The 19691-nt window shown below is 37.9% G+C and overlaps 1 protein-coding gene across 1 annotated transcript in view; it reads right to left on the bottom strand.

Annotated features, from left to right (window-relative positions):
* Positions 1-19691, bottom strand: part of LOC118798005 (VPS10 domain-containing receptor SorCS1) — a 273068-nt gene that overhangs the window by 74138 nt on the left and 179239 nt on the right. Inside the window, exons 5-6 of the mRNA XM_036557299.1 lie at positions 9982-10140; positions 3651-3724 (exon numbers count right to left, since the gene is read on the bottom strand). Coding sequence (XP_036413192.1) covers positions 3651-3724; positions 9982-10140 — 233 coding nt within the window. The remainder of the gene's footprint in view (positions 1-3650; positions 3725-9981; positions 10141-19691) is intronic.

Below are 19691 nucleotides of genomic sequence, written 5' to 3'. Positions count from 1 at the left end.
TATGTTGTTAGTCAGTTTAATAGCTGATGTGGTTGAATTTTAATTAAGCATTCCCATGTGGAAAGTCAGTAGATAATAGAATAATAGAATATAAATGTTTATTATCGACAGATCTGTGAAAGTAACGAGAGAGTGAACGTTTTCTCATTTGGCAAACACATCTGGCATGGATTCCTCAGTCCTTGAATCGCATCTTTGCATCTTTTTCTCCTTTCCTCAGAGGAAGAAGCAAAGATGCGAGAAAAGAAGGCAAGAAAAGGAAATGAGGATGAATGATTGAAGATATGAGATCCACCCAGCAGAAGTGAGCAAGGAAGTGAGAGCAGCCATATATACATTACTGGGACTGTATCACATGGTGTTGGCGAGGGGGAGGAGGGACTCATTTCTCCTTAATGCCGACGACAAAGACCTAAGTTACATGCACACCAGGGGGAAATTCTGCCCACTTTACTAGACTTAAGGGATCGTTTTTCCCTGTTCGTAATTACAATAAACTCATGGCCATGTTTTGTATTTGCTGGACTGATATGGCTATTTTAACCCCTTAAATGGCCAGGGCACACCAGCAGTCATGTCCAGTTCCTTCCACTAGCTAGGTCTCCCCCAGTCACACAACAATACCAGCACTAGGGTGAAGGCAAGCACATGCTTTCTCCAAGTCATATGAAGGCAGCCACCACATCTTTTTGAGCTACCACTGACGCAACATTCTTGGATAGCTCGACACACCTGGAGAAGAACACTAACTCCCAGTTCTTTTACGTCAGCTAACACTGCCTACCCACTTTGGCTAGCACCATGCTGGCTGTGGCATCACTGGTGATTGAGATTGCAATGCTTAGACATTTGGGCCACTCAGGAGCAAATATTTTCATTAAAATGGTTACTGTTAAAAAACATGACCTAAAATAGAATAGAAGGTAGGTCTAAGCTGCAGAGGGGTAGGTGGGCCGATGGTGGTACAGGGTCAATTAGTGAAGACAATGAAAGTATAGTGAAAATTCTGTTTAAATATCCCCAGAGCCTATTTCCAGATAGAGCTGTCAGGATTACTCAAGTTATCTTTTGAGATATCTGAGGTATCCTTTTTTTTTTTTTATGTATTTTTAATGAAATCTTCCTAGACTTCCTAGTTTATCTTCTCTCAATAAAATTGAAATCTTTGAAAAGCTGTGGATTATTGTTCAGTTAAGTCATCCTTTGTTAAGCCCTGATTACTCCATCGCCAAAATAATTGATAGATTTCTCGATTACTAATACAGACAAGAGTCACAGCCCTACTGGTAAATAACATTTTTCTACTCAAATATCTGTTTCCAAAGGTTTTAAGAACGTTTGCTTATTCTTTTCCCTGCACTGTATTTGTTGAACGCTGTCTGTTGATTGAACCATGTAATATGACTCTCCATAACTGGAAAAGAAACCTCTAAAAACGTCTTCATCTGTGATCTATGACCTCTGAAGTAAATCTCACACAAGCATCCAGTTTGTCAGCAGCCCTCATGGCTTATGCTCAGAAGCTGGAGCTCTGACAGTTCCTCCGTCATTTGACTAAAGCATTCTCCAGAACTTAAGCCTGGCATAGAGCGTCCCTAAACGGCTGGACTTGACTGTTCCAGATTGTCTGGCATTGGGCCGGCTACAGAAGAAGCAAGCGAGTGCAGAAGTGGGAGAAGAAAGAGAGGGTTGAACTGGTTTGAGAGAGGGGAGCTCAGTGAAATATTAGCTTGTGGTCTGATTGACTCGAAGTTTTTACAAGAATAAAATCAGATCTTATATTCAATCAAAGAATCTATGTATATACTGTTATAGTGGAAAAGCTTGTACCTACCTAATCTGAGACAAACCAAACAACCCAGATGCTCTTTCTTTAACCTTGAGAAGCTGCAGTCACCACTGGTGATAAAAATACTACTTCTCACTCAAAGTTCATTGAAATAAGCAGAGGAATTCTGCCAAAAGTGCAGATTTTAAGTGTTCAGTTGATCCCACATTTGCTTTTGTAAGTACAAAAGAAGATATTTAGTATTTGCATTTGCTGAAAAGTTCTGAATACAGTCTTGCATCGTGCAAATAAATACTGTTTACATTTTTGCCATGTTTTGTCATAACCTCATCAAATAAATGTAAAACAGTCTGATTCAATGTTATCAAAACAATATATAAATTAAATGTGTTCATTGCGTAACTCACTATATAAACATATTATTACTAGGGCTATCAAAGTTAACACATTAATAAAATGTTCATGCAGGAAATTATTACCGCCAGTATTTATTTTTTTTTTTTTAACACCATGGCCCTTCAAACCATCCAAAGTAGTGTAGGCTCAAGCCCAGCTGCTTACACATTGTATGCTGCTATTAAAGAATCTGTCATTATGGCCCTCTCATTCAAATACACCTTTTAAATAGCTGTGCGCCTTTAGCAGACTATGCTGGGCAGTATTGTGGGAGACCTATGGACAAATAAATGAGCAGCAAATTAATAAAAGCACCAGCAAAAGTGAAAGATACAGTACTCGATATCCTCCACCGTAAAAAGAATCCACGAGTTGTACGAACAAGAATGAGATCGAGGGGAAAGGATCGCAGAGGAGATGGAGCCACTGACCGTATATATTAACCATATATCTTACAATATACAGTCATAAGAAAAAGTTTGAATATCCTCGGTTACATGTTAGTTGATTACTAGCATGTTTACTGTGTTGTTGATTTTCTAAGTAAAAAATCTTCTACAGGGAACCTAAACATGGCATTTTACTGCATATTTAAATGTCAATTTAAAAATTTCAATTTATTTGCTTAAAATGTAAACATACAATATAAAACATGTCACACCTTTCTGCACAGGCCACATTGTTTCTTGTTTTTAATGCAGTATGTTAGGTTTCAATAAAATGTGCATATAGTTTGACACCTTTACATGTGACTGTATACACTTTGGCTGGAATGTCTCACTGGATCTCAGTGATGAAGATTGGAAGATGTGCTCATCCTGTGGAAATCACAAATTGAATTCGTTTCATGTTCAAATGATTGAAATAATGTTATTGAATTGCTGACTGTAATAGATTGTAATGAACCCCCCTGTCCACCCATATCTATAACAAAATGGACTGCTTTTTAATTAGAACGAATCTTTCTACAGGGTCAAACTTCAGCAAATAAGACAAATGCAATTAAGTGCAAATAAGTATAAGTAACAGTGATTCACTATTCGAATACTATGACAGCTCTAGTAATTACAAAGTTTCATTTGAGTTGTCTAGCACAGTAATATAAGTAATACATGCCTACTTCTAAGGGTTAGTTTCTCTCAGTAAACCCAGCTATAAAAAACCTTAAACAAGTTGAAATATGTCTACTTTGCCTTACATCGACCCAGTCATGTACATATAGCATGCCAAATGTTGATTCCAATCCATAATAAGCTTTAATGACCACCAGTACGTTCCCCAGGGAAAAGAAGCTCAGGGTAGGTTCCCCAGAGAAGGAAAGCTCTGTGGAGATTTTCACATCAAAGCTGAATGAAAATCCATGTTCTTATCTTCTATTTATATCTCAGAGCGCTACAGACCGGGAGCAGTAAAAGTGATCGATGTGGAGTATTCAACAGAAGGAATTCCTGTTGTGTGCACCTACCAGTAGAATCGATTCGGAGCGACTCTTTCATGAACCAGCTGCCACCGCCGTCCGAACTCAACCGAGCTGTAGAGCTGAGAGACAATGAGAGAGAGAATTAAGTTATAAGACTAAAAGGAATCACAAGTGCAAGAACATGTGTGATTATACAATATAGAAATAGCCAGAAACATTTGCCCATTTGCTCTGTCTTAAAAGGAAGAATTGGTGGAAAAACCCAATTTACATAGTTTTCCAAATGTAGTCAATCAGTCGATCTATATGAAATCTATAAATAACAGATTGCTAGTATTATTTGTAGTTATGCAAGATATTTTTGTCCTTTCCCTAATTGTTTGTTACATTTATTTCTTCCTTTGAAGTCCTTTCAGGGCATTTGTGTGATGTTATGTGCCTAAAACAGTCACAATTCATTTTCAGATGACCATTTTCTGGCCTTTCTTTATCTCTTGGATTTGAACAGGCTGTTATTGTTTCCACATCTTTGTCATCTCTGTTCTGATTGGCAGCCCTGTTTTGTGGCCCATTTAAGAAGCAGTCCAGACTGAAACACTCCTTATAACTTCAGTGTGAATGGGTGGGGCTAAATATATATGTACATAACGGCTATATAGGTACATAATTTAGTTTTTCATGACATCACATAAAGAGTGATCACAAAATGGGCTGCTTTTGAGGTTTAGTCACTTAAATTCTTCTACTTTTCGTCAGTTACATTTCCATGAAAAAAGCATACCTTTAACATTTTAACCCTCAAGGGCTGTCACGGGATTTTTCATTTTCTCTTTCTAATCAGTTAAGTGAATGCATGTTTTAATTTACATTTTTTTTTATTAAAAAGATCAAACTCACACTAATTGTAGAATTAAACTGCCCATGACTGTGCTAATTCATCTTTGTGCAAGAAGCAGTACCACCATCTCTGGTCACACCTTTCATTTTATCATTTATAACTTTTACTTTTCACTTTTAACTACTTTCATTATGATTTTGACAGTACCCATATGTTCACTTCAGCACAGTTTCATTGTACTTTTCCCACACTTATGTATTAGCATAAAAAGCTAACAAGCTCGTAGCTGCAGCGCAAAACTAAAGACTTCGGAAATGTCTTGGGTGTTTGACTGCATTTAAGGTAGAGAAAAAGTTGTTTACATTTATTTTTTTGCCAAACAATTCTTTTATAACTCCTCAAGTTAAAAATCCACAGTGTTAGTAGTCTAAGTTGCTTAAATCTGTTTAAACAGAAGTGAAGTATCCCCGATGTGGTCAAATCACTTCACATTAAATTGAAATATGATATTATCCACTGACAAACAAGACAACAGCTGTGTTTTGGTCCTCCCAGCAGGGTTTCGGTGTAGGAGAAAAAAATGAAACAAAACAAAAAACCACATCCCATACGGATGTCGAAAAACTTTTTTTTAAGCAGCACTCCTGGTACAATATATAGTTATGGAGGTGTTTCTGAGTGGAAAAAGCTGCTTCATAACAAGCGAGCGTGGTCTCACCAGGCTTAGTGAGGCAGATCTAACGCAGTAGGGGGTTTCATAGCAGCCTGTGTTGGCACGCCAGTGTATCAGTAGGGTGCTGAAATATCACAATCGCACAGGCCCCCGCCACCACTGCGGCATGCTGCCTGTGGGTGGAAGGGGCTAGGTCACGCTTTCCACACAGACTTGTGGGCAAGGCTACAAAACTGAAAAAAATAATAAATGAGGACTGGGCCACAATGGACTTGATTAGGACTTAAGGTTGGGCTGCAGTGGAACCAGGTCCAGACAGAAGCCAACTGTGGCCCACTTTCTAAAAGATTATGTCCTAGAATAAAGTGACTTTTGCTTGGGATGTCTGTAGTTCAACAAGGTTAAGGAAGAGCTCTCCCGAGTATGCTAAAACTACTAACGATGAATGGAAGACAGCAGGCAGTAATTAGCATGATGTTTTTTTTGGATTAGATAGCTCTTTTAAAAGGCTATCAATTCAATTACAAATATATTTTTTTTAATCCTAAATTAAAGATATGAGGCTTGGCTATTACATATACAGCACTGTGCAAAAGTCTTAGGCACCTAAGCAAATAACATAAGAATAAATGCAAACAAATGCTAACGTAGTGAAAGTAACAAGAATACCTTGTTTAAAAAAAGGAGTCGATATTTCATGAGCTGGTTAGAGGAACAGGGGATTGGTTCCAGGTTACTCCTCAGTACCCCCTGCCATCGAATGGATTTGTTTCAGCAGCACTCCTGATTTAACTCAATGAAGCACTGATTAACCAAACCAGGTATTGGATGGTACCTACAAATACTGCTGTGCTGCCTCAAAGAGAGCTTTGTAAATGTTTAGCAAACACACTGGTGCAGAAAATCAATACTGCGTTAATGTTATTTGTATTGTGGTTTTCTGAGCAACAAACAAACCTAAAACGTTTGCACAGTACTGCAATCTCCATAATTCAAATGGAGTTAAAACCTAGAAAAACGTCTCTGGCTAATAGAGACTGAGCGTTTCAGACTGCAGGATGATTGACAGTGGTGTAGCCAAGCTTTTGTTTTCTGGCAGAAGCCAGGTTTTGAGCATGATGGAGGTAAAGTTGCGGCCAGTTGAGAGTGACTACAGTAACCGTGTAAAGTGTTAGCAGCTAATGGAAGTAGAAATTTGGCTGTTAGGTTTAAAGGGAACATAGCTACAATGTTATCTACAGTACTAACTACAGTACCAGGTTCTGCAGTTCTCTACAATTCATTATTTCACCTCAAGACACTTTGAAAGGCCTTGTTTGCATCTCAACCACTGAAATATGCAGACATTATGAAAAAAGTGAATTACATTTTAAATGTCTTGCATTGTCTTACATTGTTCATTGCGTATTATGAACTTTGGAAACTATGCTTTAAGGAAGGTCATGCTTGAAATCAAACAGGCAATTTCGGTTGATGGCAAACTAGATAAAGGTAGATACATAAGTTGGTTAAATGGCAATGCAGAGGTGTTTTTAACAGCACACTTGGCTCAAAAACGCAAATAACTATGCAGTTAGCATTATGTAGACGATGTTATAGTAGAACATTACCACTGACTTTCATTCTTTGCTAGCCATGTTAGCTTTTCTGCCTCAAATATTCCATTAAATGGACCACTGAGTGTAGATTGTATGTGCCAGAAGGCCCGAAGTAGTGCGGACGTTGCAAAAATCACACAACTTTCAAAACTGTCTGTTTTGAGAAAGAATCTGTCAACACTAATAAACTAGTCATTTGTTTGTGGTATAGATTTAGACAGGGATTTAATTACGATGGTGATTGTGTTTTTGTTTGTGTTAGTTTTTGCTGTTTCAACCACGGGCACCCATGCGTGCTGTGCAAACACTCAGCAATTATCTATCAATTGGATGATAATGCTATTTGTTAGTGGTTATTTAATCTTAATTGTATTGCAATGATCTCCCCTCAAGGGTGAAGTCAATGTTAATTTCAAACCAAGTGAAACTGAGATCACATACCATGACCAAAACAAGGTTGCATACCATGATGTCACTGCATGCATTCTCCTGCCTTTTTCTGCCATATAATACTACTACACATGAATACAAACTTGAATGGCTTTTTGCTGGAGCTCAGTGACTAAGCAGTAAACTAAGAAAACAGCCATATTAGCTGCCTGACACAAACTAATCTGCCATCAGCCTAACAACTATTTCCTTTTTTGTTTTATCTCTACTGTGTTTGCGTTTTGCGTCTTCCTTTAATGCTGCATATTTTATTCTCTTACAGCTCTGTGAAGTTGATGCAGTGCAAATTTCTTCAGAAACAAGAAAAAAAAAAACACTCCATAATTGATCAGCTCTAAAACAAGCTTGGAAAGAGCTCTGCTGCAACGGGAGCATTTTATTAATGGTAATTCCACAAGACTTGGAACCCATAAATTGCTTTAATTGCACTCTTTAGACTAACTTCACATAGTTTTCTATTACATATTACCTCATATTCATAGTTTCCATTTGAAGAAATAATTAGGATATTTCAATTAATCTGTCATCATTTCTAGGAATGCTTTTCATTACAAAGGGTTCTACTTTGGCGACGTTCTGTGTCAACCTTGCAGCTAAAGCAGGTCTGTTTTCCCTTTGAAACTACACACACTTAAAGATGATTGTTCTTCAGGTGGTCTTTAGTAAAGGCAATGGTTCTATTGAGTTCTATATAGAAAACTTCATGCTTCAGTGGTTTTTGCATGGTGAAATGGTTCTTCAGATTGATGGAAAATGTGTTGTATATGGTTCTATATATACTTATTATGAAAATTGTTGTCAACCAATCATATCAGAACCATTTCACCATGCAATAAACTATTTAAGCATGAAATGGGTTTATATAGAACTCATGCATCTAAATAAAGCATTGCCTTTACTAAAGAACCTATGAAGAACCATCCTTTTTTTAGAGTGTTCATCACCTTCAGAGAGGTTTTCATTGGAGAACAATAACAACAAAAATAAATAAGATGAACATATTGGTAGATCAGAGTTCTGTGAATTCCAGGAAAATTGCTGCCTTTGAGACTCAATGCAGTTTAAATTAAATGAAATAGATGTGCACTTTAGTTGATGTAATTTCCATCTGCCCTGGAATTTGACACTAAAGCAAATATAGTACAGTAAAAGACAAGGACACAACAATCTTACCAAAGAATTACCACCTACAGTGTAGAAGGAAGATGACTAAGAGCGTACACTAAGGAACCGGGTAAAGCTGCATTCACACTGAATGGGAATAAAACTGAAGAAAACCTCTTCACTTAAATGGGATATTATAATGACTTATAACTTAAAACAGACTCAAGACCAAAAAAACAAGAACAAAAGTGACTGAAGGATTAAATTAGGATCACCAACCTACATGCAGTAAATGAAACCTTTACATTAGTATATGACTTTGCATGTCAGCTCTATTATGGCCATGTGCGATCCTTACTTAAGAAACCACAAAAATGTGTGAAATTATTCTATTACTGAATTGATATCTTGCCCTGTGGTCTCTGTTCTGATGAGCTGCTTTCACCTTTGTCGTTTACATAAATACATGTGAGTGGATAACTACAAGACATGACTGCTACAGAATCTGCACAGGTGCATGTTCATGTATAGTTGGGTCAAAAAGTCTGAGACCACTAATGAAAATCCTTCTATTTTGCATTCTTTTAGAATTTAGTCAAAAGATTTTCCTTACAAATTCTATTATCAACAAAACAATTTAAGTGAAAATCTTTGAAATTTAAACATGAATTAAAAATTTCTTAGTATTTGGTATGTCCAACTTTTCTTTCATCACAGAATGCGTTTGAGCTGGCATAGATTCCACAATTTTGTAGAAAGAGATAAAAGATAAGACTAAAAAAAAAAATCTAACCTTTTTGTACAAAGGCCTAAACATGGTCAATGCCTCAAATATGCTTAAATTTGAAGAGTGAAACTAGAAATAGTGCACAATCTTGAATACTTTCTCCTTGTCATAACTTTTCTTTATTTAAAACTTTCAAAATTCTAAAACTTTATTATTCATTTCCAAGTAAAAAGCAGATTTCATTGTGGTCTCAGCCTTTTGGACCCCAGCATGGTGCTGAATTATGACCATTTTTTACATATGTTAATCGGCTGTTCTACAGAACGTTAGCGTTCGGTTCAGTTCATGGAAATAAATAGCTGGGTCTGCATCCGTGCCTCAGGCTGCCAAATGATGAGCCCTGAGTGTGCTGACTTTCTCCATGTGTGTCTGGTATGGTAGTACAGTGACATACTCCCTCTAAAATCACTGGTTGTGAACTTCCATCTGTCGTGTCTATGTACGCCAAAAGGATGGAAAAGTAAGCATTAAAAATCTATGCCGATAGCTCACACCCAGCACAGTACGCTTTTTAAGAAGCTCCCTTCTGGCAAAAGGTTTCAAAGCGTCTTATGTAGAACATCTCGGTTTAGTTACAGCACCAACTCTTCTGCTATCAGACTTTTGAACTCCACAATCTTAACCTTGTTTATTTATCTTGTTTATTTTATTTCAATATTTGTAATTTAACAGAGATCAGGTATGCTTTGTGTATAAGTGTATTTTGTTTGTGTGTTTGAGCAGCAAAGGAAATTCCTCTTAGATAAGTACTGACCGATATGCCAACAGAACTTCAATATAGTGTATGGCAGTATGCTGTTTACATGACCATTAGTGTGTGTGCATTTGTGTGTGTGTGTGTGCCTTTACAGCATGTCGGTCCAGCTGAACTCAGCAGTAGTCTCCAAGATGTTGTTTGGAGACCAGTGCATTGAACAACAGCATACCTTCTGGTCGTGGCTATAGGCGAGTATCCAGTCCTCCTGCTCAGGGTGGAAAAGGAGGCTGAGGATGTAGAAGTTGAGGCGGTATTTCTGATAGGTGGCGCCCTCATCTGTGCTGATCAGCAGACTGTTCTCCACCTCCGGGTCTGTCAACAACATGATCTGGAAAACAGAGCAATGTTGGAAGAAGCGTTAGTTCGACAGGTCAAGGCACTTCACTCTAAAATGCTAACTTAGCTGATACTAAATTCAAGTAGGGGCCGGTTAACATTATCAACATTATGATTTCAATCAGCCACATTAGCATTTACATTGTTAGATGAAAGACTCCTTTACACATGTTGATGCTGTCATAAGTAAACTTCATTTGTGGCTGATAAACAATTGACGAGGTTATGAAATAAAAATGACAGCATTATAAGAGTAATCAGTGTATGTTTTGGTGTGCTAACAGAAGCGCATTAGAAATGTAATCAATCCAAACCAATACATAATTTATCAGGGCTCAGGAATAGCACTATTACAGTAAAACACAGGGCAGTTTCATAACAAAGACAATGTAACAACATCCATCTAAAGAGCCACATGACGTGTGTGAACAATGCGTGAAAGTAAGTTAGCTTGATAGCTAACTTACTGAGACAAACTGGGGTAGTAGCTATATTGAGGTTTGTGAACCATTACAGTCTGCTACAAACAGTAAAGAAACTACAGTGAACCAAACGGGCCAACTCTCTGGTTGCCTGTGGATTGGCAGTCTATGAAACTGAACTGAAAGCTGGAATTGCATAGTAATTGTTAGCCAGTTAGCTCCCTTGCATTTTTTTCTTTTTTGGCCTTGTTTATGAAGGGTAAGGGAAAAGGCAATCAGTCACCCTTGCTGGTCATAGCAGACCTATGTTTTTATGTTATACAAGCTGAAAAAAAAAAGTGCAACTTCGACTCAGGAACACACTTTCACATTTTTTTTTCATTTTACCCTTTAGGGCTTCTGTGACAAAATGAAGCAAGAAAATAAACAGCTCAAAATCACAGCGACTAGTTTACTCTGTAGCAACATCACAGATCTGTGCTGCAATCTGTGCTGGATCTATTGAATATAGTAGGTTATAAAGAGAAACAAAGTCCTAATGTATGTAAATGTAGCAAGATGTATAAATGTATAAAAGTACTTTCAGAACATCTGTTAGTCCATTCATCATGAAACTCTCACAATGTGTATAATGGTGTAAAACAGTCCAAAAAAGAAAGATACACAGCTTTATATACAACTCCCATAGAAATAAAGAGCATGACCACAACTTATATTTCCCCTTTTCGCCTCTGCACATCTTTCTCCTCTAAACAGTGAGGAAAGCAGTGAATATTATATAGTTGAAAAATCTAAAGCAGACGGAACATAATTAAGAAAAGAGACACAACTCCATCTCGGCTTAAGATTCATTCGATCCAGGGACAGGTCATGGAAACGACAGATTGAAACATGGCAAACCTCATTTGCAAGTAGTAATGAATGCCTTTAAAGTCTGACGGGCTTGAGTTCATTTGATATCTCCATTTCTAGTCTGTAGCTCATTCAGAGAGCCCTTATCATTTTCATAGCAGTCAGGTCGGCCTGGCTTTTACCTTGCCAATCTGCTAACAAACTGGAACTTTTGATTGTGATTTCACATTAGATCTGTTCTTTGAGTTTTGTGACTGTGCCAGGTTTTAAAAAAAACTGAATCAAAAGATATAATCAGCTACAAATATGATTGAAAACCAAACACAGGGAGTTGAAAGCCTTATCCCTAACACTGCACAGAGAATGAGGTGTGTGTGTGTGTATGTGTCTGTCTGTGGGTTGCGTGCTCAATCAATTTGTTTGTATTTATCATTATCACCTTAGGGACGGTGGGGGGCAGGGGTCAGTGAGCAAGGCTGGATCACTAGGCCGTAGCTTCCTTATAAAGAAAACAGTTTGTTAAAGGTCAAAGTCTGTCAATTACCCGTAACAATAACCCAGCACCACTCAATCCACAAGACTGTGTGGCCCCCTGCCTTCACTAATCAATCTTTATGTGCAATCAAATTAAGTTCAGACCACCTGGTAAGCTGTATGCGGGTGTGTCGATGATGATTCATAGGGGGGTTTGGGTTATTAAGTTCAGATACAAGAGAAGAGCAGAACTAGAAGGAAGTTCAGGTGATAGTTTGGTTGAAAATCTAATTGACACAATTTTCTTCTTGACCCAAATGTATTCAATCAGCCAAGATATGTTTGGTGTCTGAAGTTTGCTTCCTTAGTTTTGCTCTGGAGCTATGATGCTAATGTAGCTAACAAGTAATGAGCACTAATACTGCACAAATTAGCACAGAGTGACCAGACATCCCCATTTTCCAGGGACAGTTCCCGTTTTTTTGGTGTCTTGTCCCTGACTGGAGCTGTCCTCAGAAATGTCCCAGTTTTTGAACTGTGAATTAAAAATACACTGGAAAGCCCCGAGAAAGTACTTAGAGTAGATGGTCAGATGTCTCACATTGTGCTTGTTTTGGCCAACAGGGGGGTCTGGCTGCTGCTATCTACTAACCACTTCTACCACTTGCTTGCCTGGTTTCAAAGAATACTGTGTAAAACTCGACCAAAAGCTAGCAAGCGTCAAATGATCCACAACATCACCACAAACATCTTTTCAAGACACAAGGTAACCCAGGGATTAAAAGCAGGGGAGTCACGGGACTTGAATCGTAGAACAGGGGATAGGTAGATCTGATAAATCTAATTTTGTATAGGCATACAATGTACTTGAATGTAGCTACCATGTGATCGACAAAAAGTGCAGCATTTTTTTAACTGCTTTTTCAGCTATCCAGATATGACATATGGCATATGTTGATAGCGGCCGTCTCTGTCTACCAAGAACTGAAGCTAGCCCAGGGGTATGTTTAGGGTCTGGCTATTGGGCTATTGTCACGGGTCTTTTTTCTGTAGACATGGGTCTTCGTTTACTGCCAAAATATTTACTATCAATATGAATTATGGGCTCATACAACCACTGTGGTAAATGTATCCCTGCCTCATCCCTGCCTAAGCCACTAGACTTAGTGACTTTTAAGACCCTTTAGCCTTAGCAACTTTATTCCTAAAAAGTGATGAGAGTTAATTGCTTTGGCACTTATAAGAAGCCAGTTACAATGACTGAGCATACAATTCTTTCACAATTCTATGCTTTTGGACAAAGATCTAACAAACATGGGGACTTAATAATTGTCTGAAGGAACAGGAAACAACTTCTTATGAACAAGAGGCATTGACTGAGATTTAAAAAAGAAATGCATGTGTCCAAAAAGTACCAATAACAGACGTATAGATGTTGAAACTATATATAAACAGGACAACAACCATCAACATCTCTGGGCCCAAGCTCATTTAAGATAGACTAATGCAAAGTGTAAATGTCTCCTGTGGTCCAATGAATCAAAAATTTGAAATTCTTTTTGGAAATCATGGATACTGCATCCTCCAGGCCAAAGACCTCCCAGTTTGTTATTAGCACACAGTTCAAAAGCCAGCATCCATGATGGTATGGGGGAGCATTAGTGTACATGGCATGGGATGTCTTACACATCTGTTAAGGCACCATTAATGCTGAACGAAATATAAAGGTTTTGGCAACATATGCTGCCATCCAGACAACGTGTCTTTCAGGGAAGGCCTTGCATATTTCAGCAAGACAATGCTCAACCACATACTACATCTATCACAACAGCATGGCTTCGCAGAAGAAGAGTCCGGGTGCCTGCCTGCAGTCCAGACCTTTCACCAATATTCACATTTGGCGCATCATGAAACGAAAAATCCGGCAAAGAAGACCCAGGACTGTAGAGCAGCTAGAATCCTACATCAGACAAGAACAGGACAACATTCCTCACCCAAAACTCCAGCAATTGGTCTCCTCACCTCCCAGATGTTTATAGACTATTGTTAAAAGAAGAGGGGATGCTACACAATGGTATACCTGGCCCTGTCCCAACTTTTTTGAGATGCGTTGCTTCCATTAAGTTGTAAATGAGTTTGTGTTTTTCATGAAATGGTAAAATGTCTCACTTTCAACATCTGATATGTGTGCAATGTCCTATTGTGAATAAAATATAGGTCTATGAGAATCCTTAAAATGATCATTGATCATTCCATTCTGTTTTTATTTACATTATTTACATTTTACACTGCGTCCCAACTTTTTTGGAATTTGGGTTGTAGTTTGAAAACAAAAACAGACTACTAATACTTTTGCTGTTTTTTCCTGAAATTTTGTTTCAGTAGTTTTTGCTCTAGACTTTTTTAGTCATTCTGTAACGGATTAAATAACGCCTAAAATATCAGGTTTGGGGTCCTTTAGGAATCTAACCCATTACAAACCATTGTCAGCCCTTCCACTGATCCTTCCAGAACAATTGTCGTGGCTCTGGGGTGCTTTGTGAATGTAAATCTCATTCATCTATTTGATCAGTAATGGGACTCTCTTAGATAAGCCTGATGGGCTTCTACAGCCAACTAGCTGCGTCCCTTTTCCTCAACATCGGAACAAGTGTTCACTGTGGAATTGGTTTCCATTTAAATTCAGCACCCAATACGGTTCTTCAGGCAAGCTGCATCATAAAGTAGACCAGGGGCACTGAACCATTCATCAAACAAGACATGCTAATGCTAACCATTGTGGGTAGAACCCAAAACACTAGTTCATCAATCATTCCTGACAAAGCCACAAACGTGACCTACATATTGACCAATCAGAAGCAGAAATGTTTGAAAGGATGACCATTTTAAAACACTCATGTGGTGCTTGAGAACTTTCAGTATCAAATGTTGATTAATTGTGAATAGTGGCAGTTTGTCATCATGTTTAATTCTATGTATGAACTAGTCACCACAAAGTCAGGGTCACTGCTGTTATGGCAGCGGTCCACTATCCCAATAATATCGAGTCAGTGGTGGGCCTGTAGGGGTCCTGACCATTGATGAAGAGGGTTGAAAAAATTATGCAGAGAAACAGATGGACGACAATCTGTAATTGTGTATGCTAAGTGGACCTGATAATATATATATATATATATATATATAACACAATAGCAATTAATTATTGTGGTCCATCTGTCTCCTTTCACAATGTACTTCAATGGTCAGGACCCCACTGCAGCAATAATGACATGTTGTGATGACTTCACCAAAAAAATGGAAGAAAAAATAGGCAAAAATCTGCTGAGGGCTGCAGTGAAGAAAATAAGGCAACGCAGCCTATTCAAAGATTTCAGACCCACCACTGTCAGAACATGCTTTGAAACTGCAAATGAAGGATCATGATAAGTACTCAAAGAAAAAAAAATTAACAGCAAGATTTAAAATTACCATTCAGAGTCCCCCGACATCGCCAATTTGCTTAGCATCCAATGACCACACAAGCTGTGTATACAAAGGAAAAGCTCAAGGCTTTTCTAACTACTGACAATAGACATGTCCAAGAAGAACAACACAAACAAAAAAGATCACAGTCAATTATTTCTGCTTATAGTTACAGCCAGCCAGTTTAGGGCTTATGCATCAATGCAACTTGCTATCTGTATACAAACAACACAATGCTGCACCGGTCAAATGCTCAAATACACCCCAAATAAAATGCTTATTCACGTTATTGAGGGTAGCAGAATAGCATGGTGGATAACATCACCATCCCACATGCAGTAAGATTAAAGGTTATATTACTACAAATTTTAAATGAAGTGTTAAAGGTTAAATTGAACTAAATAGAGGGAGGCTATACAGATTATAAAAGTCATTGGGCAGAACCTCTAATGCTAAGACTACATTTACTTACTTTGCAAATGGCTTAATGGCTAGATAACCAGTACAGGCAGCATTGGGGGAAATATAGATTCATTGCACCATAAAAGAGTCATACAAAGAGAAATGAATGATAACAGCAATAATCAATTTTACTTGCAGACAGCTGACATGTAGGGTTAAAAATTAAGTTATCTGACATTGATCTGCCTCATTTAATTAGAATTGTACCCACTTTCCTAGGTGTTTTATTTATGCTTTGAATATCTTAATATTTTCTGTCAAATTTGAGGCCATATTTTATTGGTTATTTATTTCTTAACTTTGCTACAGTTACTGCTATACTACTTTTAAAGAAAAAAAAAAGCTTCAAATTTGAATTTCTCGTGTTTTTACATACATTTATACTCAAAGGAAAACTAAAACAGAAACAGCCTATTTGGATTAGACAATGAATTGAAATAATCATTACTTGCAGCTCTGTTTGTGAGAATGTATTTTGTAAAAAGTGCTGTACAAAAATGAGAACCTTCATTGTAAACCTACTTGTAGCTGCAAGCAGCTATGGGCTGTACATAGCAATTGCTTTATACAGTCAAATGATTTCCATAGCTTACTACAAACATTTACATCTCACCACCCGGTGGTAGTAAGTGGATGGGTCATGTATCAGGTATGTGGGTCACTGTAGGTAGTCACTATCAAAGGGAATATCTACAGCCTGGAAAAGAGTTTAAGAGACTAAGACTAATTACACTGCATGTAGTGACGCAGTGCATGTTTGATATTTTCCTGTCTGACCTTTAGCTGGGAAGAGACAGCTGGAAGCTAAAGCTCAGGGGCAGACACACTGAGAGTTTGAATGATTTCAATTGATAACATTGATGCAGCACTGCTGGAAGCATTTGAAGGCACTTTTTGGCAGAAATACGACTAAAGTCAACCAAAGCAACCAAGAACATGATATTTTTCCATATATAGACTTTAAAGCATTCAAAGTGCTCTGAAGCTCTGATTTACTTGAGACTTTATTCTGTCTTATACAGATCAGGTGTGCTGGTTTATATCAATTCTATTAAATTTTACTGAGCTCACAAAAGTTCTTCTACAAAATTCCTAATATGGTAAATAATATAGATGCATTGGTCTCTAAAAAAAAAAAAAAATCATTGGTTTCCATACAATACAAATGAGGTCACTGGAAAGGCTATGGCCAAACTGACCATTAGCCTCAACCAATATTGTTCTTTAAGGGGCCATAATGTCCCTTGCTTTTCTGGAAGAAATAGTGTACTGCACTGTAAAAACAAACAAACAAACAATTCTGTAAAAAGAAACGTAAAATAGCCCGTCAGTAGGGATTTCAGACCGTATCTGTTAATTAACAGTAAAAGTATGTTTTCTCAATGATGGTAAAAATCTGTAAAATTACAGTCATTTAATTTATTACAAAACGCCTTTTACTGTAATTGAACAGTTTCACTTGTTTCACTATTTCAACTAGTTGTTCTGATATATAGTCTTTTACCATCAAAATAACAGCAACAACCATTAAAATAAACACAACTGACTATGAAAAAAGACAATCATTTGTTTACATTCTTTTTCTACAAATTAACAACAGTAGTGTTAAAATACAGTATATGTATGGAAATTAAACTGCAAAAACAGCTTTTGAATTCATCATGATAGTGACATCACAACCATGAACACACTTTCATATAACCATCCATTCAGCCTTCAGCAATTCAGCCTGTCCATTCACACTGAAGTGTGATAAGGAGTGTCGTTACTGCAGACAGACTGTAGTTATTGGAGTGGAATATGTGTGGAAAATAATTGGATGTGCTGTTCCGGGCTGTTGCGAAGCAAATGCATCATTGCAGCCTTCCAGAAGATCCAGGCATGTAAAAGACCAGGCTGTTCAGGTAATCACTTACACATTTTCACAGGATTTCTATTTGTAAATGTACAGTTATTTTTAAGGCAGCGCAGTTCAAAAGAGTCTACAAACTGTGACTGACCCCTGTAAGAAACTTCTCCACACGACCATCATTAGTCCTCTCAGATTCACTCTCAAACTCGGTCACTCGGTTCACGGTTTTGCCACCTCCTCTCTCGATCTCTCCCAGTAGCACGTGCAGAATCCCTATCAGTGCTTCTAAATTATAAAGCCAAAGGGGGTTGAGAAGACAAAGGTTAATTAAGCACTAGCTCTCGGCTGGGCCGACCAGAGGACACCGGCGAGCGTGGCTGAGAATACTTGAGTCTCCCTCGCCATGTGACCATAAATAGCCTCTGATAGAATATTAATGAAATTAGGCACATGTTTTCTCTCCAGCCCAAACTAATTGGATTGTCTCATCCATGCTAAACCCAGGCAATAAATATGGCAGACCAGTCCCATCGTGAACACTCATTTCTTGCACTTTGTTAATGTTTTGGGAGCGCGTTATGGAGTTCGTCCCTCCTAATGTCAGTTTTAATGTTGAATATTCGGCGCGTTAAGGGCGGTTAATCCGTCAATATTGGATTTGTGATTAGCAGGGACTTAAGCCTTGTTACAAACACATCATTTTTGCTAAAGTGGATGAAATGTGGAGTGTCTGGTCCATAGAATACGAGCAACCATACATGCACACATACACAATCGGTTTAAACAGTATTACTCAGGTGGCTACATGCTGTTCATCATGCTGATTTTCTCTTTCTGTGCTGACTCTCGAACTCTGAAAGCTTAATCTTTAAGTGCTTACACTCTACGTAACCACACTGTTAAAAATAACGGTGCCAAAAGGCAGCTTTTGGAGCGATGCCATAGAAGAAACAATTAACCCTTGTGTGGTGTTTGTGTTTTTTGTTACTCAGTGGGTCTGGTGGACTCATCGCATTATTGGTTTTAATATCAATACAGCCATAACAATTTATGTAAAAATACCAGATGTTAAAAATATCACAGCGTAGGGTTCTCCTTTAGCAGCTGTAGCCAGTCAGCAGCCTGTCGATGTTGTCCACCCTCACACACACGCACACAAACACATACACACAGATACACACACACTAACAGCAGGCCATGTAGGAGGAGAACAGAGTGAAGGAACACAGCTCCTCCCCGCCGGTTCACCCCAACACCACGTGTGTAATATAAACGTGTGGGGGGTGAACAGTGTGAAGTCATTGAAAACGTGTTATTTTATATGTTCTCCACAGAAAATGAGCAAAGGCCAAGCAATCTGGGGTTAAAATAATAATAAATCACATCATTTTTTCTTTTGGTAAACATTGAAAATGGGTCCCACAGACCCCAACACCACACAAGGGTTACGGTTCCTTAAAAAATCTTTCAATAGATGGTTCTTTGAACCCTTTTCACAGTAACTATAAAATACAATTTGCACCTGTATTTGAGGTTAAACTAAGCATTTGTTTTCAATAATGTTGTTAGAATATACTTAGATGGAAATGTGATTCTCGTGTGAAATGAATTTTCATCGTCCTTGTAAGCAAGTCAACACGTATAAAAGCAATTTTATGAAATTTTTATTGTAGTAGTTATTTGATACACAAAAAGCTGCAGCGTTCTCTATTTTATCTAGTCATCTAGTACATTTTGAAATTTGTATTCAAATACTACATCCAACTCTTACTTCACAAAAAAAGAAGCATTTAAGGAAGCTCCTTATAATGTAAATGTTCCATACCAATTATCCAGGCGTGTATCCAAGCCAAGAATCATTCAAGAACCTTTATTTTAAGAGTGCACAGCGTAAAACATCTTGCCAGCTCTACCCGCACTGATGACCCAGCAGATATGAGAACAGCCTTGTTATTGTAAAGAAAGTGAATTTATTCACCGCACTGGCAGACGCTGTGTATTTTGCTTGGCTGGCCAAAG

This window comes from Colossoma macropomum, unplaced genomic scaffold (genome assembly GCF_904425465.1).
Source record: "Colossoma macropomum unplaced genomic scaffold, Colossoma_macropomum, whole genome shotgun sequence".
Classification (NCBI taxonomy): Eukaryota; Metazoa; Chordata; class Actinopteri; order Characiformes; family Serrasalmidae; genus Colossoma; species Colossoma macropomum.
Note: the sequence above shows the minus strand (reverse complement) of the source record. Positions and strands in the feature narration are given on the sequence as shown.